At 38.2% G+C, this 26,604-nt stretch overlaps 1 protein-coding gene across 8 annotated transcripts in view; it reads left to right on the top strand.

The window, feature by feature from the left end:
• Positions 1–26,604, top strand: part of rnf24 (ring finger protein 24) — a 37,129-nt gene that overhangs the window by 1,965 nt on the left and 8,560 nt on the right. The window contains exons 2-6 of one of the 8 annotated variants that reach the window (XM_067584790.1): positions 14,069–14,113; positions 15,608–15,654; positions 17,471–17,620; positions 21,163–21,205; positions 21,937–21,978. In XM_067584790.1, the coding sequence (XP_067440891.1) occupies positions 17,478–17,620; positions 21,163–21,205; positions 21,937–21,978 (228 nt within the window). In that variant the 5' untranslated portion in view covers positions 14,069–14,113; positions 15,608–15,654; positions 17,471–17,477. Of the gene's footprint in view, positions 1–14,062; positions 14,125–15,130; positions 15,151–15,607; positions 15,655–17,470; positions 17,621–21,162; positions 21,206–21,936; positions 21,979–26,604 lie in introns of those variants that run through there. The other 7 variants (XM_067584789.1, XM_067584791.1, XM_067584793.1 and 4 more) reach the window with 7 other exon arrangements.

Genomic DNA, 26,604 nt, shown 5'->3' with positions numbered 1-26,604 from the left:
CTTCAAAACAGTTAAAATATACAGCTGTCTTAAAAGCACACAAAGACTTCAGATGACATCTTTCCGTGGCTGAATGCCATCCTTTAGATGGAACAGCAGGTCCCAAAAGTTTGATTTGAGAGAGCATTGGCAGTGATCAGTGATGTTTGCCAATGTGAACATTATTACCCACCTAATCTTGAGCTGGAGTGGTTAAACATTGCACTGCACTAAGCAATGTACAAAAGTGAATGCCCCATAGTAGCATCTGCCACATGACGCTTTTTTCATCAGCCTCCAAGCTGTCATCTTTGGAGACTATCATGCATTTAAGGCAGTTTTAGTCATCATAGTATGAATAAGGAAGTATAATTTCAATAAACGGGTAATTTCAAATGTTGATTATGTAAATTATAGCTACAATCAGTTAAAAAATATGTCAAACCAGGCAAATAGTCCAGAATGTCCTCAGGTCATATTTTATGAGTCATTTTAAGTAGGTATTACTTAACAGTTTTAAGGCATTGGAGAAATAAATATGTGAACAAAGGTGAGCACAGTAATGCAGAATACTTCATCTTCAACAGCTTTTATTACTTTGTGCTGCCAAAGAAGCGTCAGGGATCTGTTTTCACAGCTGTTGATTTGCCTAGCATCACAGGGGCCATCTATCTATCTATCAGAAAGTAACTGAGTGTTTATGATGTTATGTTCCTGGAGGTTAATTTCTGCTTTAAGCCAGATAACATTCTCACATTTCATTGAGGTGTAAGTAGTATAAGACAAACTGAAATGAAGTCATTGATGAAATGGCTCATATTTATACCTATACATTTACATGCGTTTGGTGAGCACTCAGACTTCCATCTTGCATTTTTCTTTAGTTTACATAGTAGTAATAGTCCACTTGAACACATGTAGGTTTCATTCTCTGCTCTTCTCAACATGTGCACCAGGTTGGTGGCACCTTAAAGGACCTGGAGCTGGGGGCACCAGCTGCTCTTAAGTCCAAACTTAGTCTAGTTATAATTATCTGGTTATATAAGACAAGATAAGAAATTTGCAGTATAGTTGTAGAGTAAAATAGGTCATGGAAGATGTTCGACATATCGGTTGCTGTTTAATAATAATGTAAATCGAAAAGATTTAAATCATTTTAAATTAAATCATTTTCCCGCCATTTCTTCAGTTTTAATGATAAAACTCGATTCAGTAAATTATGAGTTTGAAAGCAGAAGGCAGTTAAGATCTCACCACAAAATTAATAATGGATTTACGAAAAGCTGCAACTTAATCCTGAAGAGATTAACTACAAGGGAACGAGCAGAGCTTGTTCCTTTCTTCCTTTTTCCTATAGTTACTTATACTGAGAGAGTTTTTTCTAAGGGATCACGTAGCTGCAATACCGGGCGTCTGTAACACTAAGGTGCTGCTCTTCATCTGACTTCACTGTTCTCTTAACAGAGCAATGCAAATGGTTGAACTGGTATTTAGACGGCTTCTGTAAAGGGTCAGATACTCTGAGACAAATGGGAGTCAGCTATGTTTCTTGACACCCAGTATCGCCAAATATGAAAACACACTCCTGTGATTAAAGGGATTAGTTATACAAAGATAACCTTGATGGTTAGCAGCTTGTAATCACCCTCTCATACAGTCTGCTAGTAAATCAGTGAGCCTACATGCACTTAAGTTAACAGGTTATGCTGGTAATCGGGGAACACGTTTACATGCACCTCAGTAACTGGTTTACTGTAAATCTGTGTATACACACAGCAGATCAGAAATCAAATTTTTGCTTTGCTTATTTTGAGTGTATTGATTGTATTTTATGGGTCGGTGTGTTGGAGGAGATGATCTAGAGAAGACAGGTAAGCAAACAGACAGATGAAGTTGAGGTCTTCCTCACAGCGCTGAAGTATGTGGACTTTTAGAGGCTAATTTGTGTCAATTTCAGGCTGAAATTCATATGGAATTATTTAAAATATGAGGACATGTTACTCTGTATAACTACCTCTACTGTCATCTGGCCACCCAGCTGTTCCTTGTGTGACCAGTGTGATGTCTTTTGTCAGGCACATGCGTTTTTCTAAAAACATAATTAGAAACGCGGTTACGCGTATACACGGCAGAGAAATCGACGTTCTCCAGGTTTCTCGTTTACATGACAATTAAGAAATCGGCTTACTCTACAAAGCTGACTGTAAGCCGGTTACTTGTGCGCATGTAAACACCCTGACATGCAGTTTAGGAAATGTACTGCCAGTGTGTTAATTCCAGTTGTGTAATTTTCCAGTCAAGAGGAAATTAACATTACTGAACATTCTTGAAGTGTAGGGAACTTACTTGAGGGTACTGGTCTATCACAATAAGGGCAGAGGTTAAATGGTCAATTACCAGATAAAATAACAGATTTTGGTCAGACTAGTGTCTCCATAAACATGTAGAGCCGGTCCAACATGTTCCAACTACACGTTTTTTAGCCTGGACGTTATAAGCTTGACTGCCACAATACTTCAGACAGTTGTCCTTCAGACTCCTTCAGTCTCCTTAAGTACCTGCAGTAATCACACATAATGAAAGTAAAATATGCAGTTTTTGTAAGAGTGGGAATGAACCTAACGGGATTTTATTCTGCGTAACACAATATACTGGTGGCTAAATGTGGCAAAAATACATTTTGTGTGGTTAGAATCCATTAAGTTGTCACAGTAGGCCAGCCTTTAACTTTCAGAGGTTAACCATGCTGACCTTGTACTTGGCTGAACATCAAAGTAAATACAATGATGTGGCCCAGGCTTTTTTTCCATGATAAATTACCCTCCACAAAGAATCACCAGTTCAGTCTTTTGGGGTGAGGGCTGCTGTAACATGGTTTGACTTTAGGGGGCATCTTCCATACAGCTAGAATGTGAATAAAAGAAACAGGCAAAGACAAAGGTGGTTTTAATAGGCTAGTGATACCAATAGGTGTTTTTTGTTCCCTTTCATTTGGAGAAAATTATGCTAAATAATGGCTCCTACTAATTCTACTTATGGCTAAACATATGTTTGGATACAGTGAGCATAATTTATGTAAACATAATGCATTGAATTTAATCTGGACCTACATTTATTTTCTCTAAGTAAATTTAACTAAATAAATAGAACTAAACTCTAAATTGTGTGTGTGTTATTGTGATGTAACAAATATATGCATGATTTAGTTTTGTTGCAGACCCCTAAATATACAGGTCGAAGCAGAAATAAGTTGCACCTGTTGCTAATAAAATAATCCACATTACCTGATACATCTGATAGAACCTGTCTTGTTACTGTAACTTGAAATTTGACTCAGAATTTGGCTACAGCTAACTATATGACTTGTTTTCATAGTGGCAAAACAATACCAGTAAATTGCTAAATGCTACTGTATAGATCAAATCCTTATAGATATTGCAACATCAGAGAGCACAGAGGGTCTAATGCAAAGGTTGCAATATCTATTTGCCAGCACAATGTGTGGGGAACAGTTTGTATTAAATCCATTAATCGTTATTTTAATTAATCTGTTAGTGTGATACTGACCTTGACAAAATGAATTAAAGAACCTCCGGAGGAAATATTATGTAATGTAATATAATATACATGCAAGCAATGAGTCATGCGCAATGCCTGCGTGTGCACTGAGTGTTGATCAATAAGTTGCCCCCTTTTGTGTTATCTTAATGTGGAACAGTTAGCGGGCAACTTTTGATATTGTGTACTCATGTTTGCTCTTTACTTTCATCCAGTAATCATAAAGTTGTTGCTCTTGGCCATGAGCATAAGGCTCCTAGCCAACTCAAACACTAATTTGTCAAATAGATTAATGACAGTGGTGCCTCACTGTAGATGAAAATATGTCTATTGAGTAGACACACAAAGCTGGTGTCCATTAGAAAGCAGACAAGGGAATATTCTAGATTGACTCAAAGTTACTTGACACTTTCGCATGTTCCATTTTGTCTGGATTACATTATTTGTTTATTTCCTCCAGGTCAGTAGCAGATAACCACAAGAAGTGATATGACTTGTATTGGGTTCAGGTTGTTTTCATGTTTTAGCTTGACTTACTCACCCTCACATGACCACAGGTTTTATTTATAGTGACTGTGACCCTGCACTTTGCAGAACAAGTGTCCTGTTTCTCTAAAGTAGGTAGCTGTGCCAGACATTGCATAGCATTAAGCGTGTTACAATTTGAATACCAGCTTGTTCAGTGATATGAAAAGTATGTTGTTGTTGTTGAAGCAACCCATTAGTTTTGATTTAAAAAAAAGTGTGTGTGTGCATGTGTGTTTGGCCACAAGACAAACCTAGAAAAAAGGGTTCACAGTCCACAAAAATAAATTAAAATTTAGTAAAAAAAGAAAAAAAGAAAGTAATTATAAAATGGTGACAGTTAATGAGGTGAGGTAGAGTTCTGAAAGTAGAAAAAAAAAAAACTTCCAGAAAAATGTGGCACTGGATATGAGGAGACAAGAGTGCTGTGAGACAGCTGTGTGTGTCAGTTCCTCTTGTTTGTGTCAGCTTATGTTACTATCAGAGTCCACTGAGGAATGATGGCGTTTGAGTGGAGGGAGAGAGAGAGAGAGAGCAAAAGAGCAAATATGGAAAGGTCATAGCAACGTTTTTCATATTTGTCCTATTTAGATGAGTCTAGTTTATGGATAAAGTTCTCTTCTTTTCCCATCTCATCATGATTTTGGATTCTGTACTGCTTGTCTTATTTTGGATACCTGAAATCCTAATTCTGTTGCTCTTCTGAACCTTCAAGTTTTTATGTTTTAGTGAGCTGTTTGCAGTTTAGCATTTCAGGATAATGTTGCGTATCTGGGTCAGACATAGTTTCAAAGTGAATTAATAACTTGGCACAGAAACACAGATGTCATTTATCAATGAATAACATCAAAGATAGAATATGCTTATTTAAGTAATCTATAATATAACCCAAAGTTGTTTTTTTTATCATATTAAAATTAAATTCCTTGTTTGGCAGTTTGGCAGACTAAATAAGCACTTAAAGGCTTAAAGCTCTAATAACTTGTGATGGACATTTATTACTATTTCTAATATATTTAAGACTAAATGAATTACTGACACATCAAAAACAGTCACAAGTAGCCACAGAATATCTTGTTAGTTACTGGTCATTGCATGTATGGAATGACCAGTCATGGAAATGATATACATACCACCTGACGGACCAATGAACAAACAACATGACACTGAGCATTTGTTGCCCTAGAAAAGAAGTTTTTAAATTAATATATTTCATGGAAATAACATGACAACATGTATAGGGATGGTTACCAAGGACTGGTCTTAAATTGTTACTGGCTCCTGATTGAACAGTAATGCCTGTAAGCTCCTAGAGAATTTGGTATTGCTGTCAGTATTTGGACAAATTCTTTCATTAATTCGTAGTTCTGCAATTTCAGTTTGCCTGTTGAATTAACTTTTTTCCTACATGTAGCTGTCCACTAATGATGATGAATCCCTTTGTATTGCGCGACTGCTTGTGTGTACATAATGTGGACTGAATAATGGACCGAAATGCAACTAAAAATTTTAACACATTAATAATTTAAGCTGTGCGGCTGGCTGTGGTACTCTGATGCTCTGCCTGCTGTCAAAAACTTGCTGATCTTAAATTTATGCCATGCATATTAGAATTTTCCTTACCCGTTTTTGAAGACACTAACTTCCTGTGCACATATGTTAAGTCACTACTCTGTGTCCATATGGAAGAAAAGGCTTGTTTCTGCACCAACCACATGAAGGCTACGCAGCCTGTTACCAGTTTAGTTCACTTTGTCCCTCTCTAGATGAACAGCAGTTAGCAGTTTGCCATGATCACTTTGAAAAATATATAAACTATATATATAAAAAAATATATAAAATATATCTATATATGTGTTGGAGGGTAGTGAGGTGTAAGGGTGTAACGGTACGTGTATTCGTCCCATACTGTTACGGTATGCATGTTACGGTTCCGTGCATGCAGTCATACTGAGAATATGCTACGTGACCTGAACAATATCTGTCAAAATAGTTTGATAATTCACTTACACCAACATGCAGAACAGTAACTCTAGAGCGCACGTTCCACCTGGAACATTTTGGCAGCGCACCACTAGCATGCTCACGGGTATGTTAGCTTAGCCAAGGTAACGTTAGCCTGGTTACCCCGGTTACCCTATAGTGTCGCTGCTGTCAGAATGACAAATGAGAGACCCATAAAACTGACCAAGTGCAACACTATTATTAAAATATGCTCTGGTATCTCCTTAGTGAAATGATACCCTCCCTTTCCCTTTAAGTGAAGCTGTTCAGAACAACTATTCGATTTCTGACGTGGTCAGACAGCACATCATAAGAACCAGTTCTGAGAGAGAGAAATTTAGTGAAAATATATTAAAGTGAAAGTAGTGGTATGGTCCCTCTGACTGAGAAATTATTAAATATGACATCATTAGATTATTAATACTAAAACATCAGTGTGTAAGCAGCATGTTACTGTTGTAGCTGCTGGAGGTAGAACTAGTTTCAACTACTTTATATAAAGTTAGACCATAAATTCGCATAAAACAGCTGTCAGCAGGTCAGCAGGCGTCCTGACTCCTTACAAGAAACAGAAAGGTTGTTTTCCTTTTCCATTGCAACAAAACTTAACTGTTCCAGTAATAGTTTTGGCCAATGAGCTGTTGTTGGATGTATCCATTTTTCAAAATGAAAAACCACAATGTTATTTTCTGACTTTCTTTTTTGTTTTCCCTGCTGTGCTGAAATCATACTGAACGTGACCCTAAAACCGAGGTACATACCGAACCGTGAACTTGGTGTGCCGTTGCACCCCTAGTGAGGTGACATTAGATGTAAATCCAGTCATTGGAATTATATAAGCAGCCAACATTAGGTTGACCTTATCAGCTCCTCTCAGGTCCTGCGCCTCCCACATCTCCATAATGGGAGTTATAGTTACAGCAACCTACTTACTACAGAACTTGCCACAACTTTGGAAAAGCAAGCTTTTTGTAATGCATATTTCAGGACTTGAAGTGGAAGCACTGTTGGTTATTTTCAAGTAATTGGGTGCATTATCATCAATATCATCATCTTCTTCACTGTTTAAACAGAGAAAAGAGTTTTTCAAAGCTTTCTACATCTTTCACTGACATTTCTATCCTTGATCTTGACTGTTTATGCATTTTGACACATCTGTTTTCCTTCTCTCTGGCTGAAAGGTTGGATTAACTAACCACTTTTTTCATGAAACATAATTACTAGAAGCAGTTATATTTAGATGGATGTATTTTCAGATATAAGAGTTGGCAATGCCTCATGCCCTCCCCCACTCACAATTCAGAAAATTTGGGCTGTAGGTTCAGTAAACCAACATATCAATGTGGGAATTCCACTTACACAGCCAGCACATTTTGAAGAGTCCCTTGCTCTGCCCCGGAGGCCCCGGTGTTTTTTGCTGCCCTTTGGCATATTAAGTTTCAGATGTGCAAATCTCATGGCCGGCCGTGGCTGCTAGTGGAAATTTCCACTTCTCTTTTGGACAGCATCTTGTAAGTATGATGTTGTAGGCTGATCACAAGTAGGCTAACTGTTCAACAGAGCTGGGTTTTTGGGGTTGTTTTTAAACAAAATATTAGGCATGTAATGAGATCATTAAAAAAAAGAATAAATTATACATACAACTATTTTGGGAAAATACAAAGGTCAGGAGTATATTTAAACTGTTTTGGTAAACCACTTGGATACTTCTTCATGGGAAAAAACCCAGTAGCAGTGTTATTCTATTTTACACAATTGATCAAGAGTGTAGTCTAGAAGAGGTCTAAGGAGGTTTGTGGGCGGAAGAGCGGTGCGTTCATTGTGTTGATTAAGCTCCTCCGTCATCATACTGTATGATGAATAAGTTACATAACAACTGAGCAAGAGGAAAGGAATGCTTTAAGAATGATCTTGGGTTGTCAAAGAAAACATCAAGTTGGCTGCAGTTGTGTTAAACTGCAGTAATTTAAAGTTTCATGTTAGATTGGTTGCATAATGATTTTGATAGTTCGAATTTTAGTCCAGCCTTTGTCAGTTGTTACTACCTCACCAGTAGTGGGGAAATGGTTCACAAAACCCAGTGTACTCCATGTAACATTTCTCTGACCCACTTTCAGGGTTATAGCTTTTGTTGCGTAATATAAGTCCAGTCTAGTTGCCAATACTTAGTTTAAGTCTTTTCTTATATAGTTTAACATGTCTTAAAAGCATTTTGGTGTCTCTATTCTCTATAAATATGTAGGGTAACTACTAAGTAGTCATTATAGTCCTGAATGGGATTTTGGATCAAAATATTGTGATATCAGACTGTAAAGGTGACATCATTAAATTGAATTGTCACATGAATGTAGAGTATTTTCGAAACTGTTCTAAGGAAGTCTGCATACTTTCTTTCAACATAGCATGGGGTCAAAATGAAACCATTTTGTTACACAAATAAGTGAAGACTTCTTGGCATTATGGTGATGATTCTTGAAGAGGTGTTTGTGAGTGTAGTCTTGGTTAATAAATACTCAGAAGAATTTGAAAAAAAGTATTAAAACTATTACCAGCCAATATTTGGAGGGAAGAGAAGTAATTCTGAGAAATTATGTTTGCTTAATTTAGTCAGAGAGTGATATTTATTTTAAGAAGAAAGCTTAAGTTTCCTACACACACACAGCAGCCCATTAAATGGTTTTATTCTATGGAGGTTTCACCAGAAAGGAAAACCGTACTGTCGAAATTCTTCTGAATCATTTTTTCATTTGTGCTAGTGGATCTTGTGGGATCTGGGTGAGTACTGGAACTCAAAAAAGTGTCACAAAATGTCCTTATCTTATCTCTGACATAAAGATTAGTGGGCACACCGCCCTTGGCAAATAAAACCAAATATTTTGGCATGGCCAGACACCACTACAGGTTGGAGAAAATATGGTTTTGTTCTCAATTCTTTTAGAATATGGGTGAACTGAGTCTTGAAGGCTAAACTGAAGACTAAAACACATGGTGTGTTAGCATTCATCTTCTATTTGCTTTTACTGCTCTGTCTTTCATTTCACAGAATTTGAAAGATGAATTTTCCTTCTTCCATCATATCAAAAGAAACACTGCAGTGCACAATGACTGTGATTTTTCCCACACATATCCAGTGAATGTGATGTGCTATGCATGGTCTTGTTGCTGGTTATGTAATAGGGTGAGGCCATGTGAAAATGTCTGAGTGAGAGAGGCAGATAGTTGGTAGAAATGGTGGGATGAAGAGAGCAGATGCAAGTCACATCTGCCCTTTTCAACAATAAGACGCTGTTTGTTGCCAGCTCATCAAATTCACCCTGAATGCAGTTTTTCTCTCGTAGGCTTATCCTCCATTACATGTTTTTACGACAACATAGCATTTATAGCTGGTATACATCTCTACTTCCATTGTTGTGCAGTAGAGCTACCTCACTTTACATTCACGTTTTTCACTCAGCTAGTTTTATCCCCACTGAAGCGTGCAAGTTTGACTTTTGTCCTGGTTGGAGCCTTCAGAGGGAGAAGGGCAGCAAGGTATTTTTAGATTTACAAGAAGCTATTTCATAGCAGGAAACACTATGCAAGGAGTTTAGGAAACTATTTTTAAATCTAGACAATGATTAGTTCTTAATGTCATAGCAGGTATTTGCATCAAATCAAAAATCTGACTAAGGTTTGTTAAAATTTATTGAAATAGAGATGGGTGACAAATTAAAGTGAAACCCAACAATAATTGTCTAAGTAAACTGTTGGGCCACTACTGGCTGCCAGAGCAGCTTCAGTGGGCCATGGCATTAACTCTACAAGTCTGTTAAACTGGAAAGAACACCATTCTTCCAAACCATATCCCCTAATTTTGGTGTTTTATTGATTGTGGTGGAGAGCAATGTCCATCACATTGGTCCAAAATCTCCCATAGGTGTTCAGTTGGGTTGAAATCTGGTGACTGCGATGGCCATATCATATGATTCATTTAATTTTCATACTCATTAAATCATTCAATTATCCCTCACTGCCTGAATGGAAGCATTTGCTCATACTGTGTTTTTCCAATCACTCATTCAGGTTTTTCTTTAAATTTGTCACCTGTTTCATTGGTGAATTTTTGTTATCAGTTAGTCCAGCATTTCGGCTCATTTTGTAACAGACCCCTATGATTTACAATGTTACACCACAAAAGCATTTTTTAGGTAAGTGGGTTGTTTACTGCAAAGGGGTAAGATTTCTAGATGACTTGATCTACCCAAGGTCCTCTAGCTCAGCGAATCCTGATACTTACTGTAGGGGTGTTTTACAGAGCGATGGTAATAGCCTTATAGTGCAGAGCAGAAGACTTTTAAAGTCTAGCCCTAAGTCTAACCTGCATTCGCAATGACCAGCATACCTCCAATGACATACTACGAACTCCAAAACTATTACCCCCACCTGAATGACCCATGTCTGTACTAAAGCTGTCCATACTCCATATTGTAGCAGTGTAAAGGTGGATTTATGCTTCTGTGTAGCGTGTCATGGCAGTCATGCTGTAGATGCCTCAAGCATAGAAACTGATTTATAGTTCAGCGGAGGAGTTAACCCACTGACGGTCTAGCACCACTGCAACACTTCATGGATGTGTTGTGATTTATCAGGCCATCTTGTGCATTAAATATGCAAAGTAATTGTATTTACATGCTTTCCATCACTTCATGATGTCGGGAACATTTGCCTTGTCACTTCATTGATTTAGTTATGTAAGCAAATTTCTGTTCGGGAAGGAGGATATTTTGTTAAGTTTTGCTGCAACCAAGCAGGCGCAAGTGTCCTGCTGATGTAATTTGTAGTCATCACAGAAGCTGGCAACAGTAGCTAGCAGGACAGGACAATATATCAATATTATGTTGATATCCTAATATGAGACCAGATATCGTCTTAGATTTTGAGTATCGTGATTTGGCATAAGTGTTGTGTTTTCCAGGTTTTAAAGGCTGCATTACAGTACAGTGATGTAATTTTCTGAACTTACCAGACTGTTCTAGCTGTTCTATTATTTGGCTTTACCAAGCGGCAACCTCTGGGGCTGAAAAATGAAGCCAATGCGGAAGTACCAAAAACTGCAGTTCCTTGAATGGCCACTTTAGGCTGGCTCCAAAAGCGAGTCAATCCCCATAGACCCCCATGTTAAAATGCCCAACTTTACAGCAGAAATAAACATGTTTACAGCCTGGTACAAAAAACGGTTTTGGTCTCTATAGCTAATTTTCCCTTTCATGACAACTGTATGGGGGGTGAATTTTTTTATAACTCACCCATTTAAATTTTATTAAGCCGTAAAGTTATACATAATGAAGGACATGGCTGCTTTGAGTGACAGGTCCATCAGCCACTAGGTGGCTGATTTCAGCCATTCGGCCCGCCTCTTTGCCCATTTTTGATTGGCTGGGAGTTAGGCAGTGTCACGTACTGCCAAGATGGCGATGGCCGGAGTGGCTCACTTTGAGCTTCAAAACCGCTCTTCAGAAACCAACAGGTTGCGTCACAGTAACGACGTCCATATTTTTATACAGTCTATGGTCTTTACCCACTTAGTCATTATATCCACATTACTGATGATTATTTATCAAAAATCTCATTGTGTAAATATTTTGTGAAAGCCTCAATAGTCATGCCTACAGTATTGTTGCAATATTGATATTGAGGTATTTGGTCAAAAATATCGTGATATTTGATTTTGTCCATATCGCCCAGCCTTAGTTGCTGGGAACAAGCAACTTAACGTTTTCCACAACGGTCAAAGAATTTAAGATAGATTAATAGATTTAAGAGTTTTTTTTTTTCTTTAAGTTAATTTACAACAACCTGCATGGCTCATCTTTGCTTGTCACCATGTTTGTGGTCATTTTTATGGCACCGTTCTTCATGGAGCCAGCAGGCTACTAGGAAGATGATATCCCTGATAGTCCTGCCCACAAAGCACTGATTGGTTAACTGTTTATCCAATCAGGGACAACAGCTGTCAATGAACACAACACCAGACATTTTCAATCACTGAACGAATGGGAGATATGGATGGTGATTCAGGGGTCTAACCTTGTCAAGCTTTTGAAACTATAAAAAACGTTTGTAAACCATTTCCATGGAATCATGAATTGCAGTAGGCTATTCATTCTTTCACCACAAGGAGAAAAAGATTGCAATGGAAATGGCTTTGCTGTATTACAAACTATGTCTGATTGTCACTGAAAAGGAGAATTTTACTGAGCCTTTCTTTGATGTTTCGTTCGCTATCTAAATTGTCTGCCACCGTTTTGCAGCCCCATCTGACAATTCACAGAAGGTACATGTCGGTTCTGGTGTAGCTACAGCTCATTATTTAAAACTAATCTGCTAACAAATGAAAAATCCATATACTATCCAAAGAATAAGCAGTGGCTAACATAAGCGACTAAGGCTACAGGAAGCTGTAGCTGAAAGCTAAAATAATTCTGAAAATTATCCGATATCGGCAAAAAGTTCAAGAGGGGAAGTGATTATTGGGATTTTTAACATTTTTAACAGGACTGTTAAGATACAGAAATTTTGCTATGTACACAACCATGTTTAAGTTGGTACTCATGCAAAATATCTTTGGAAAGCTAAGATTCTTGTGATTCGATTAATGCAAACCATTTCAAGATACATCACAACAGAAGATACAATCAACGGCTCTGTCAGACCATAAACAAACAATAACAAAATTCAGGCAACTCACTTATGAAGCCTCAGTTTACTCCACTGATCCATAAAACACCCACAAAAATGGTCTTGTTACATTGGCAAAGGCCCAGTCGATCCAACGAGTAAAATCTTTAGTCCGAAACACATTATTTCATCAATGAATACCCATGGACCGCCGTTGCATCATTTCAAATTAGCCAGCAGAGGTGCTTGTCTTCCACCTATTTTCCCTCATAACTTGAGTTAGCTTGTAAATATTAGCGATGTCGGTTGAACTCAGACTTTTCGATTAACACCTCACTTGACCCAATAGGAGCTTCAATTTCCTGTCCACAGCCTACAATAGCCAACGAGAAATTTAAATAGTTTGCTGTGTGTTTCCTTCTATTTAAACTGCTTTTCCACCATAGAACTTGTTTTGATTCTTTTATAGGCAGTTTAGTTAAGTTTATTTTCAGTTACTCTGAAGCAAGGGTCCTTTGAGGTCTCTAAATGGCCTTTTTTTGGAAAAGGCCCAGACATACCCTTAGAAAAACGTGTAAAATATAAATTTTCTGTTGTATTGTTATCATTTTTGAACGTGGACTAGTTAAGGCTGTGGTCCCATTGTGTTTTCCAGCTAATAAGTCCCAGCTTTAGCTCAACTGCAGGCATCTGTTTGCAAAAAACCTTATACTTCAGTGTGTTCAAACTTCTATTACTCAGTGCCAGCAGCACTTACAATGTTTCTGACTGTTGGCGGAAAAAAACTTCAGTGTTACCTTTCAAAAGAGACCAAAACCATACACATACTCCAAATGGTTCAAGAACCAGTTTCAATTTACTCTGGATATGCCTGGGATAGGCGTTTTAGGGTAATTTTAGAGGAATTTACAGGAATGGTATCCACACATTATGTAATGACGGGTATTTTTTCTGTTTGTGAAATTGTGGGTTGTCAGTTTTTATTAAAAGGTTTTTTGTTTTTTTTTTTCTGGCCAGTCCCTAGGGGCTTTTGTTCTTACTTATCTACTGTGTAGGATGCATTGTCAGTGTATTGGTCTCAAATTCCCCCAGAGGTGTTTGGAAAGCATGTTGCTGTGCAGTGTGTTTGTGTGACCAGATAAGTAGGGGGAAGGTTGTTGTGGCTCTGTTTAGAGAGAGAAACCAAAAGGAGTCAGAGAGTGAAGCAGGGCTTGAGTTTGGCACGGAGCCTTAATGAACAGGGCGAAGAAGGGCTGCGATCCAAACAAGTCAACCAGAGACAACCCACTGACAAGGCTGTTAAGGATAAGTCATGTCACTTCTCTAATGCCTGTGCTCTGTATAGGTCTGTACAGACGTTTCTGCTCTGCAGCATGAAGGCACCACGCGGGTACAGTAAGTGTATGTTGTATGTGTGTGTGTGTGTGTGTTTTTACATGAAAAGAATAAGATATAATGCTTTAGTTGTCAGTTGTTCTTGTGAGGTTGACAGCTGTCCTCTCAAAGTGTTCTTTTTTAAACCAATTGGAAAAAAGTCTGCTTCAAAATATGCATGGTAGTAAAATAACAAATAGTTCGCTTCACGTTGTATTCACTGTATTTTGTCAGCTTATGCCTTGTTGAAATATTATTCAAAATATAAGAAATGACAGTCCATAGTCCATAGGATTACTTCAGTACCTACAGTGAAGAATGGAATGTCTGTGTTGGTTTCATGTATCTCCAGAGGTGTTTAGTTTGTGTAAAAGGCATGTAGGTCCGCAGCATGTTGTGTTTCTCAGTTAAGTGAGGTGGGGGGGTGTGTCATGGCTTTGTTTAGAGAGACACAGAGAGAAGCAAGACTTGAGTTTGCCATGGTACCATTAGAAAATGGACAAGAAAGAGCCATGAAAGTGACAGGATTTCATAAGTTAGCTGCAACTGAATTTGTCAGCAGCACTTTGATAATTAACAGCGAAATAAACAACTAAAATGACTTTGTTGCCATTTGGATATAAACACAAATACATTGAGCCCTAGCTGGAGCACTATCTCCAGCCACCACTTGAATCTCTAGATTACATGGATGTGATGATGCTGTTTTTTAAGACAGTTTTGTTTGGCACTTGCATCAGCAATACATGCCAGTAACATTCATGCACTTTCAGTTTATGGACAATAGTTTCAGTTAGCACAGTACAACTCTTAACGCCGTGTCTGCACAGAAATCATTTCAGCCAAGTTTTTCAGTCGTCCGTCTTGCACTTGTCTGACAGAACGGATGTGCTTCTATTTTAATCAATACAGCTGTCTACAGGGGCCACATAATGGTTCACGTTTCACTGTATGTTTGCTGTATGCATGTTAACGTATAAGTCTATTTTCCTCTGTTTTATACATGTAACTACAGTGATTGCATACAGGGCTCTGAGTCCTTTCAAAACGCAGGTGACCAACACTCAACACTCTAAACGCGTCCTATGTAGACAGACATACGTAGCACTAGCTGCTGCTTCTGCTCTGCTAACATACTGCTCACGCGACGCCTCCTTTGTAGATGTGATCTGGCCTTTTTGCCCAATCTCTCTGCATCCCTTTTCTTCTTCTGGTGTGGCTGCATGTGTTCTATAGAGTGAGAGTTCCCCGTATTTAAAAGTAAAATGTGACTGGCTGAGTTGGCCGTGAGTTGTTGAGATAAGCTTAGCTGGCAATATGAAAGTTAAAGATAGTGAGAAATTGAAACATGTGTTTGAAAGAGAACTTCATGTTACTCATCTTATCACTCCTGTTCTCTGATATCATGAGCGAGATCTCTTACCAGAACAGCGTCCTGGCATAGAAAGCTAGAAAGAGGTGTGAATATCTTAAATGGTGAATGACACTTCTGCCAACCCCCTTTTTATAGGTGAGTCAAGTGGTCCCACATTGAGGCGCCTGTCATGACTGCTGATAGTAAGTAATGTTACATAGAGGCTTCTGGGGATACCACTGATACAGTGTTCCCCACAGAGAGACACCTCACTTATTTAATAGAGAACAGGTTTTTGGGTCACTCTGATAGAGATATGGTGTGATCATAAGCAGAAGAGAATCTCTGATGGGTTTAGCAAAACCTACAAAACTTTCCACTATCATGAGGAGGACAGAGAAATGAAGCTCTCGGTGTTTGGTGAAGGGGAGGGGCACAAGACAGGGTTTCAAAATGAGCAAAAGTTATTCCTGTCCTCCCCTCCTCTTTCCTTGGTAAGCATAGACATGTCTAGTCATATCCCTTTGGTATATTGAGTAAGAGCACCTGACAAATAGATCCTTGCTGTTGTGCCATGACTTTTATGAATCACTTTTTTACAAGGAATTTTTTAGGCTGCTTACGTAACATGAGCAGACAAATAACTTTTATAAACTTTGTTTTTTTGCCTGTTTTATTACAGAAAACACTGTGTTTGCAGTGTGTCATTATGTATTTCAAAAATGTGTGTTTTTAAATGATAAAAAAGCATTTAAATCTGAAATATTTCTCAGAGCAGCGTGTACCCGCACCTTCCCTTTCTCTCTGGATGGCCATTTGCCATGTTTATGGAAAATAAATAGAATACTGTAAGAACAAAGCTCTACCTGACTGTTACTCATAAAGGACACAAATGAGAATTTAATACATCATATAATGTTACAATATGCTTATTTCTCACTGCGCCATTGCCTTACTGTTTGCTTTCAGTGTAGATTTTGAGGTTTGGGCATCCTCCCAATTTAAGCAAATCCTAGAGCTGGAGGGCTTTGCTGTGAGTTGTAAATCAGCTGTACAGGGATTGCCATTGGCTCAGTGGCTAAGAGAGGGAGGGAGCTGCAGTCCAATGCATATTAACCTTAAGCTAAGTGGCTTTTCATTGAATCATTCTAATGTTTTAGTGTCTGTTTTTCTGTGAAGCAAAGTGCTCTTTTACCTGTTCTGAACCAACTAATCTGAATTGGATCAGGTTCATGAGCTGGCAGGGCAGGAGGGAACCAAACAGGCCTCAAACAGAGTTCAAACACCCCATCCTCAACTCAAAGCTTTTACATATACAGTTCATGGACATTGTGGAATAATTATGTGGATTTAGAGACAAGAGGCAATGTGAATATAGGATTAAAAGGTGCATATTGCAACTGAAGCCCAGGAGATTTCTACTTACCAGTGTGGATGCCATTTTTGGAAAGGATTGTATTTGAAGTCTATTTGGCTATATCCTGTCACATATTCTCTCATATAAAATAGTCGTGTTGTATGTTTGGGACACACTCACAGATGTAATGAAGTACACACATGACATTATTAGAGCTGCTACAGTCCTCTAATCTTCTTTAGACATTAAATCCTACAAAAAATTGCCATTCAGCCTTGGTTTAGTTATAGCCTACCTACTTAAAAAAGAAGCAAAATAAAAGAAATAGTGTTTATAAAAAAGATGTCACAAATATCTAACTTTCTAAAACTTTTCCAGAACATTTTTCCATCTTGATGTGAAGACATGAAATGTGTGTACAGGCTGATAGAAGATAAGCTCACAGTAATAATAACAGTAAAACTGAAACCTGAAATATGTTCCTGTAATATTGAAAGTAATTCTGTAATTTGAAAGTGGAAGTACTGTAAATGACTTTACTGTTCCAGTTGCCCAGTGTCATTTGTTGCTGTTTCGTTATTGGTCCAAGTTATTTCTGACTTCTGAGTGTGTGTTGGAAATGTGTGGAAATACTTAAAAGTCATTTGTCTCTCTCCCTCCAGAATATCCATGAGCTCCGATTTCCCGCACTACAGTTTCAGGATGCCAAATATTGGGTTTCAGAACCTCCCCCTTAATATCTACATTGTGGTGTTTGGGACAGCCATCTTTGTCTTCATCCTCAGCCTCCTCTTCTGCTGCTACTTAATAAGGTAAGCTCAATGCACCTTTTAGCTTTGGATTTGGCTTTGCTTCGAATTTTCACTGTAATTGATGTTTTGCTGTGTGGGTTTGTGGCAAAAGGTGTCATACAGGGGTTTCTTTGGCTAGTCGACATTCACTCTTACTCACTGAGTGCAACAAATCATTAATGTGATCGTTGTGCAACACAAGTTGTCTTCAGATATTAATGGACTGTGTGGACTGCGTTATCCTGCTCATGCCATGGCCTCTTTCCAAAAGGCACAATGGAAAACATAAATACATATAAATGTCTCTCAAGAGTAATGTATCTTTAGGCTTGCAGGGCTCTAATTTCCAAACCAGTCAAGCATAGAAACCAAAAAGTCAGCCAAACACACATCGACACTTCTACAGCATTTAACACTGGCTGTAGTTTTTCTTGGAGAGGTCCGATGTGTTCGAGATTTGCTTGTCCTACAGAGTCATTTACAAATTCAAATAACTAAGCAAATTTAAGCTATTGTCGCCCCATTTCTGCACGCTCACCTCTTTAATCGGATTTTACATTTAAATGTGGATTTACAAATTCACAAAGCTTTGCACATATCTAAATGGATTGAAATCTTACTTACAATACTCTTTTGATGAGAAAACTGTCTGTAGTACCTATACTTATCTGACACTTTAAATTCATAATGAGCGCTCATTGTTAATTCTCCAAGACTGTTATTATGCAACAGTCCTCAAAATACATCATTGTACATTTCAGGTCACTTTGGCTCATGAATTATTCACTCAGAAGTGCCCCTTTGTATTCAGATTCATGCATAAACAGGATACTTTAACTGGCATTGTTGTTTCTTCTCATAGAAACACTGCAGTGGAGGTCAGTAAACAAGTCTGCACCCTGAATTTATGTTCTTGAAATCTATGCAAAATACTTATCATCGTGTCGTTGTTTCTGTCCAACAAACTGTATGACACTTGTCACTATGGCTGAATTAAAAGCCTTTTTTTTTTTCCTTTTTAGAAATGTGTGTTTTTGTATTTGTTTTGCTAATATTTTTAGTTCTTTCACAAAAGGGCAAAATGTTTCAACAGCACAGTTTGGAGAAAGTAGCTACAATACTACAATTGGTGACTTGATAATCGGTATTGATGAGGAAAAAGGTAATATTACGCTGAGGTTCAAAGCTGCTTGTCTACATTATTATGATCATGGCACTTGGCGTCAAAGAGACTAGTGATAATCCTTTTTTTTTTCCTAATAGCCACTCAACCTCCTTAATACCCTCACCATAGTCCCACATTAATTCAGTTTACTTTGTGATATTCATTTGCATTTGGATGTTTAAATATTTTGTTTGTAACATTTATATTCATCTAGTTAAAGCATAATTTTTGAGAGTTGAGTGTAATCCTGTAATTATTAACCCACAAAGGAAAAATGTAGGTTGTTACTAGTCATTCCCTTGCCCCCCTTTTTAACCCAGCTGGTCTAATCAAATTGTCCTGGCTACTGTTGCTGCAGGGGTTATCTCCTGGCAGCGACAAACTTAACAGAAATAATGTCCAGCATCTTTTATCTAAAACAGCGAGAAGCAGCAGTTCCCAACAAAATTCACCCCTCGCCACCCTGTAATATCCTATCTTGCAGGCCAAATGGTAAGTAGGTTAAGTTCACCTGTGTTCCTACAATTGCTCATCTATCTGTAAAGAGATACGTCATGACTTTGATGCAGTACCATGATTCAATACTGAAAGTCAAGACTGCTAGTTTAAGTCACTGAAGGCAAAAAGAGCAATTTCGCTCCATTAAAGGCGTCTAAAGATGCAGTCTCCCAAAGGAACTGGCCCAAGATTACTTAAATCATGTGCACTATCAAGGATGTTGAGTATACAATTCAAAGCCTCATTACTTACATTTTATTTTCATACAGCCTGACAGCTTCATTTAAGCAAATTCTTCCTTTGCTATTCATGCAAAAAGTCATTTGAAAGGAGGAATCCTATAGTTTCTATACATGAAGCATCATTGCTATTGTTTACATTGACAGGTGAATGAAGGGGCCAAGGAATAGAGTTGACATGTGACTGGTTGTTATTCCCACAAAGACAAACACACACATACACACAGTTTGACACGAGACAGCCTCTCACAGCAATACTCAACTACATCCATCACACATGTGTGAAATATGCATCGCTGCATTCACAAGGATGTGAAAGTATTTCGTAAGCATTGAATGTTGCTGAAAGTAAAGTAAGGGTCATGAACCTAAATATTTATGAATGTGCAAAGTAAAGAACTACGCAGTGATCTTTAAAATAACGACCCAGATCAATCTACCATGTAGTCAGCACTGCGGTTTGTAACATTTACACCCTATAAAGATGGGTGACACACATGTACAATTTGAGTTTCCCATTCACTGTCAAATTATGATAATGATAGCTTTAAGAAGACGGTCAATTTGGACACCAGTTGTTCACCTTATCCTTTTTGCCCACTGAACTTGCGGGCCACTGTGCAACCCCCATCAGTCGCCCATGACCCCTCACCCTTGACCTTGTCCCCTACCCTTGGGAGTCTCTGCACCTTTACCTGCTGACCTCTTTCAAAATGTCAGTTTCTCTCCTAGACTGTGCTGCTTGTTTTACAGATCCCTCTCACTCTGCTGCGAGAGGTTAAGGTTACTTGTAATGGAGGTAAATCTTACAAACCTATGAATTTCTCCTATCTCTCTTGCTCATTTTCTTCCCTCTTTTCTACACATTTTGTTTTCATTCTCAGTACTTAGATTCTTGTCTTGCTCTCCCTGTTCTGTCACTGAGCCTTTTTATTTTTTGCTCATTTACAAGAACAATGTTTATTAAGAGTTACACCAGCAACGTTGGTTGTATCTGTGAGTACTCTCTGTTTAAATTGAATGCCTCAACAACCCACCGTAATGTTTTTTTTAATGTCTGATCCAATGTACAGTATTTTGGGTGATGTTGTGAGTTGATATTTTACTTAAAGTTCAGCACTTGTTGTGAAAAGAAACCAAGGCTTATTTTCTTTTAAGCATTATATCTGTTAATATGTAACTTGGCTTACTATTGTATTACTTAGCAACACAAATATTTAACAGAGTTCTGTTAAATGTCGTTTTATTATTTTCATTGTTTCTGTAATTGGTTAATCCAGTTTTTATTAATTTAGGCAGTAGTCTCATTGTTTTGCCTGGTATATGCCTGAGGCAGAATCATCTCCTCTAACGCATGCAGTCATGCAGTGCATACGCACCAAAAATATTTTTATCTCAACAGTCTGCACTGCAAACTCTAGTACCAGTATGATATTCAGCATGTATTGCCAAATTGCTTTTATCATCTGGCACCACATTGATTCAGTAGCATAGATTGGTGTCATAAGGCAAGTATTTGATAAGGAAATGACATATAAGTTTGTTGTTTTTCTCTCCTTTTCCAGGATGTATGAATGTTTTACCTTTTTTTTATGTAATGTGGTGAGTTGAAGAAGGTCACGTACTAATCAAATAGATGTTTTGTCTTTACGTCTCCCCAGGTTACGGCACCAGGCGCACAAAGAGCTATATGCATACAAACAAGTAAGCAGTCCAGTGACACACACTCACATACACACACACACACCACTTAAGAAATTATAAACTATATACACACACATTCAAATATTATCTAAGAGAAAGGGAATGTGTTAAGAAAATCACACGGTCCCTCTGAATTGTACCAAAGTTGAAGGGAAGCAAGTGGCTCAGCTGGAAAAATCAGGTTCAGGTGGGAACTTGTCAGTAGTGTGTAACCCACAAAACCAGTAAGAGGGAGTGATGGAGGGCATAAACATGACTCGCTCATGTCCTTCAGTTATGTAATACCAGTATGCAAGAACACTCCAACATGCATACTGGCATAATAGATGGTAGGGTGACGACTGACTCTAATTTGTCTTCCTATGTATCTCCCTGCCTGCCAGCTAAAAACATTAACATCATGTACATTACCATTCAAAAGTGTAGACACACTTTCTCATTCAAGGGAACAGGAAGGTATGTCCAAACCTTTAACTGGTACTGTATGTATGTAAGATGACTAAGCTCATACTGTAGACACACACAAAAATAGATACACACAGGCACTGGAAACCAGCAACTGTATTACAGTACATAATTATCTCTGCATCTCTTATTCTGACTGGTTGATTTTTCATTAGACGCTGGTTATTATCTGTTGAGTCTCTTTATCTGTATTTCCAGAGGAACTGCTCTCTGTGATAGTGTCATCCAGTGACTAATCTTTTATTATCTCTTATTATGCCTCTCAGGTCATTCAGAAGGAAAAAGTCAAAGAGCTAAATTTGCATGAGGTAAGCACTCATCGTCCTTGGTCAGTTATTATCAGTTGGTGACACTTTAATACCTAAAAATTGTTTTTACTTAGCACTAGAGCTATCTAGTGGGCAGAACGTTCTGTAATGTAACCTGACAAGTACACACTGTACTGTTATATTAGCTAATTTTGGACTGAGCAGCCATGTGTGTGAGTAATTTTAAAAATGCTTCAGCCCCCCGTATATATTTACTACAATCATCCTTCTTGTATTTTCATCCTCTTGGTTGTGCAGCTATATGGAAACCCATGATGCACTGTGCCCTCAGATGATTTAAAGTAAACGGTTAAGCCCTGGAGCAATTCATGCTATTGTTATGAACATAAATGTCCTCAGCTTCAAGAAGGACAATAAAAGCTTACAAATGGTGCAAACTCCTGTTATGTAATGGGCATCAGAAGCAGACGTATGTACCTTGTCTGCACATCCAAGGGCACATGGTGATGTTTGTTCGCCGCAGTTGCATGTTACTCAAGTGTTGTTTGGTTTTCTCAGATTTTGCAACGATAATAACATTTACATTGTTTGTCATTTAACACTCAGCACATCTGTCTTGACTCACTGCCATGTCAAAAGGAGCATCTTGTGGTTAAGTAATGAGTGTCCTCCCTGCCGGTATTACATAATGCTGTATGCCAGCTCAGCATAGTTGGAAAATTACAAGCAGCAGTCAGTGTGTAAAGCAGCCGCACTGGCTTTGCAGTGCAGCAGTGTTAGTCCCCATCCAAGGCCACTATCCCTTTAACACTACAGTGCAAATGAAATGTTAGCAATAACATCTCGTGTGTGTGTTATGGCACTGTGCTAAACATCTTCAGTGTTGTCATCAGTGTTGGTATTTCCCACTGTCACATCAGGCTCCAGCCTTTATGTTATTAGAAACTGAGAGAACACATCAGAGGGTGTCATGTGAGTGAAGTCAGTGACAGACAAAAACAAGCTGTATTTGTTTAAGGACAATAACATGCACACAGACACATACACTAGCCTGGGTGGATGACCCAGTTTTGAAGGATCCCACGCTAAAGGATCACCCTGAAGACGTGTTTAGACTGAGCTGCACGGATTCAATCTCAGCGTTTAAATGGAATAGCCAGAATAGGACTGCTAATATGAGATCAATTTACTGTTAAAGACATGTTTATGTTTGTGTGATGGTGTAACTTGACCAGTTATCCTAGATAACTGCTTTGACATTGACTCCTTTCTCCATTTACTTGTGTAGGAAATACCCTAATGTAAAGAATTCATGTCATACAATATGGGATGAAAGTATAGCTGCTAAATGCCGCTGATCTTATGAAGGAAATCATATGAAACTATATCTTTTTTTACATATGTGTAAACAGTTGGCACGTGCAACGGATGACTCTAATGATAAGAATGGCCCGTGGTCTACAGGAGTACAGACTGCTTGACTGATTGTGATGTTCTGTTCGGTCGATAACACAATGGGCCAGATTTATGTACACAAAAGAGCAGGATAAACTTGTGATGTGCTGTTCATTCAATTTGCACTCAGAATCTGTATGTAATTAGTGTCTGTCTTACTAAGGAAGCAGCTCATTATCTGATCAGCCACTGGAACTACTTCCTACAGTAGTTATATTCCAAGAATGAAAAGGCACACTTCAGCGGTTGAACTTGTCTCAGTACAGCAAGCTCAGAAAAAAATGTAGTGATGCTGAAATATAAAACCTCAATAGTGAAATTATTCTACACATACACTACACTTATCACACATTAAAAAATGTCCGTACTTATTAAGATTACATTTAAATGTCTATATTTATAGGTGTGGAATGCAGTATAAATGTTTTAACAAACAAATGATGTAAAATGACACATAAAAGATTGTGCATAACAGTAAAATATACTACAGTATAAATGTGGTTTGTAAATCCACAAGACTCATCATATCTCCTCCTGTTTATTTATTTTTGTCATTGAGATTGAGATCTCTCTTTCAAGAGAGACATGAGAACAAGAAACATTCATGTTCAGACAAGCACACAATCAGCAAACAGAAACAACACAATTAAGGTCAGACAGTCACAATCAACAAAGAATTAGTAAAAACTGTTAAAAGAATTATAAAAAAAATCTGATAATAATGCTTTAAAACCACAGAGGAGAATGAAATGGTCTAGTTTGAGGGCAGTTTGCAGTTCATTCCTTTTAAAAGGTGTATAGTACCTGAAATCAGTCCTGCCAAGATTAGTGCTTTCATATGAAACATCTAAGGTTAAGTGTTTCTATTAGTATTATTTGTGCAATCCTCATTTTAATGCACATACATGAAGTACAGAAGGCAACCAGTACTTGCTGGTAGATGAAGAGTCTTTTGCACTTTACATACAAAGTGCAAAAGACTACTAAAGTACAGTCCTGTGTACACACAGTACATATTGTGAAAGGATGATGTCGTCTGTGAGAGAGCTTGGCTGCAGTGGCCTTTGCTTAGCCTCATATCCTGGATGACATGCCACAGGATTGATTTTGTTATAATGGTAGAATAACTATCAAATTTTTCACACGCATCTTGAACTCATTTGTTTAGGTTTCACAAGGATGACAGTTGAGATTATATCTCTGTTTTAGGCCATGATTTCAGTTTTTATGCCTCTGTCTTAAAGTAGTCGTATCCAGCATTGTAAGGTTCAGTGCAATTATTAGTCTGTTGTTTTCATTTTGATAATGTAACTAGTTCAGTGTGGACAATGTTTTGGTATTAGATTAGATTAAAGGCCTATAAATATTCAATGCCAGATAGATCGTTGGGAATTGGCCGCCACCCATATCTCTCTGCAGTTTATTGACATAGGTGCCTTTTTTAAATATTGAGTTTTAAACTGAGTTTAATGTGGGAAAAGTCAGTAAGACATCAAGTACACCATTCACACTTACCAGTAAATTTTCTGTCAATAAGTGGTTTTGGTCAATAGTCTGTTTATTGTTGCACTGTGTCCATCCAAAATAGAAGTTGAAAACTTTATAATGTACTTGGTTAACCTCAGCTTACAAAGCCATGCAATTTACTGAACCGAAAAGGAACTAAGTTGTTATGGCCCAAATTTTGATTTTTAATTACCTGACTGGATGACAATGTTAATAAACTAGTTTCTGCTGAATAATCTATTGTTCTGTCACTTAAACGTTTATAATCTTTAACTATTGAGCATTTCATATTAGTCTTTACAGGTATAAGTTAATGTTTATTTTTGCTCTGATCAAATTCATGATTTGGTTTTTTGAGTTTATCCACAAATTTAAGTCCATGTACTTTGCATGTTACATGATTTTGTTGACTTGATAGGGAAAAAAGAGGCTCTGTCAAAAGTTGTCTAAGGCTGCCAGATCTCGACTGTGAGTGTGACACTACAGACCAGGCACTGAAAACAAGAAGAACGTTGATCTATTCACAAGTAAAGAGAGCAAAGCAGACATCTTAACAGGGGATTGTTCTGTGTCCAAAAATCCTCTGGAGAAAAAGCTAAGAGCCCCCATGCTGTTCTTTTTATACAGAGTTGTCCATCCACCGCCCATAAAATGGAGCTGGAAAAAAGAGAATCTGTGTTGCTAAATGAGTAATAGTTGCAGGGTTAGACAGCCAAAGAAGAGATTGCCAAATTAAAAGCCTCTGCCATGAAAGTTTTGTGGTGAGAATGCTGCATGGACGCCTACTTTGGACATGTTTGCAGATTTTTTTGCCCTTTTTCCTCACAGCTTTGAATGTCCATTACCATATGCACAGCAGTTCTTCACTCTTCTCCCCCAAATTTCACCACCCATTGTGCATACGCCCCAATCAAAGAGTCACTAGTGGAATAACAAACACGAGGACCTTTGCCATTTACCCACTGGCAATCGCGGCCAGTGGAAGGCATGGCCAAGCAGGGGGTACCAGTAACAGGAATCGAACACCTGTGCTGTCTGTTGACCCTTCACTTACTTCCTGTTGTCAACATTTGCTACACTACAAGTAATCCCCACCACTTCCACTCTCATTTCCTTGTTCAGCAGCTGTCAGGTACTCTTGTCTACTGTCAGACCTGACAATTATCATCCTGCCTGGTTGTCTTTTCACCTTGCATCACCCTGGAGTGATTCCACTATTGCAGTTGGCAGTGATGCATGTGGCAGAAAACTCTTGTTATAGGTTTTATTATCGTGTTTAGAAAGGACAACATGCAGTTTGACTGGGGCGGTCTTTATGTAAGAGAAACCCAAGACAACTGAAATTACAGAGCTCTATGGTGAACTGATTGATGATTTTCTGAACAGAACATCAGCCCTCAGCCCTCACCTACGGTCAGTAACTCTTGATTGTGACAGGAAAAGCTTAGATAGTGTATACAAGTTTCCTTTGCAGGGAGCTGAGGCTTACCCGTAGGGACAGGGTGGGGAACTGCGGCTTTGTTGCATTGAAGGGAGACAGTTGAGTTGGTTCTGCCATCTGATTAGGATGCCTTGTGCAGACTAAGAATGTGCTGCTGAAGAAATTATATATCCTGTTGGGCCTGGACACACTGAGCTGGAAGAAGTGGATTGTAAGAAGAACGTCGGCTTAGCCTGCTGCCAGGGCGACCCAACAGTAAAAAC

This window comes from Thunnus thynnus, chromosome 3, assembly GCF_963924715.1.
Source record: "Thunnus thynnus chromosome 3, fThuThy2.1, whole genome shotgun sequence".
NCBI lineage: Eukaryota > Metazoa > Chordata > Actinopteri > Scombriformes > Scombridae > Thunnus > Thunnus thynnus.
The sequence above is the reverse complement of the archived record's forward strand: the minus strand, read 5'-3'. Positions and strand labels throughout refer to the sequence as shown.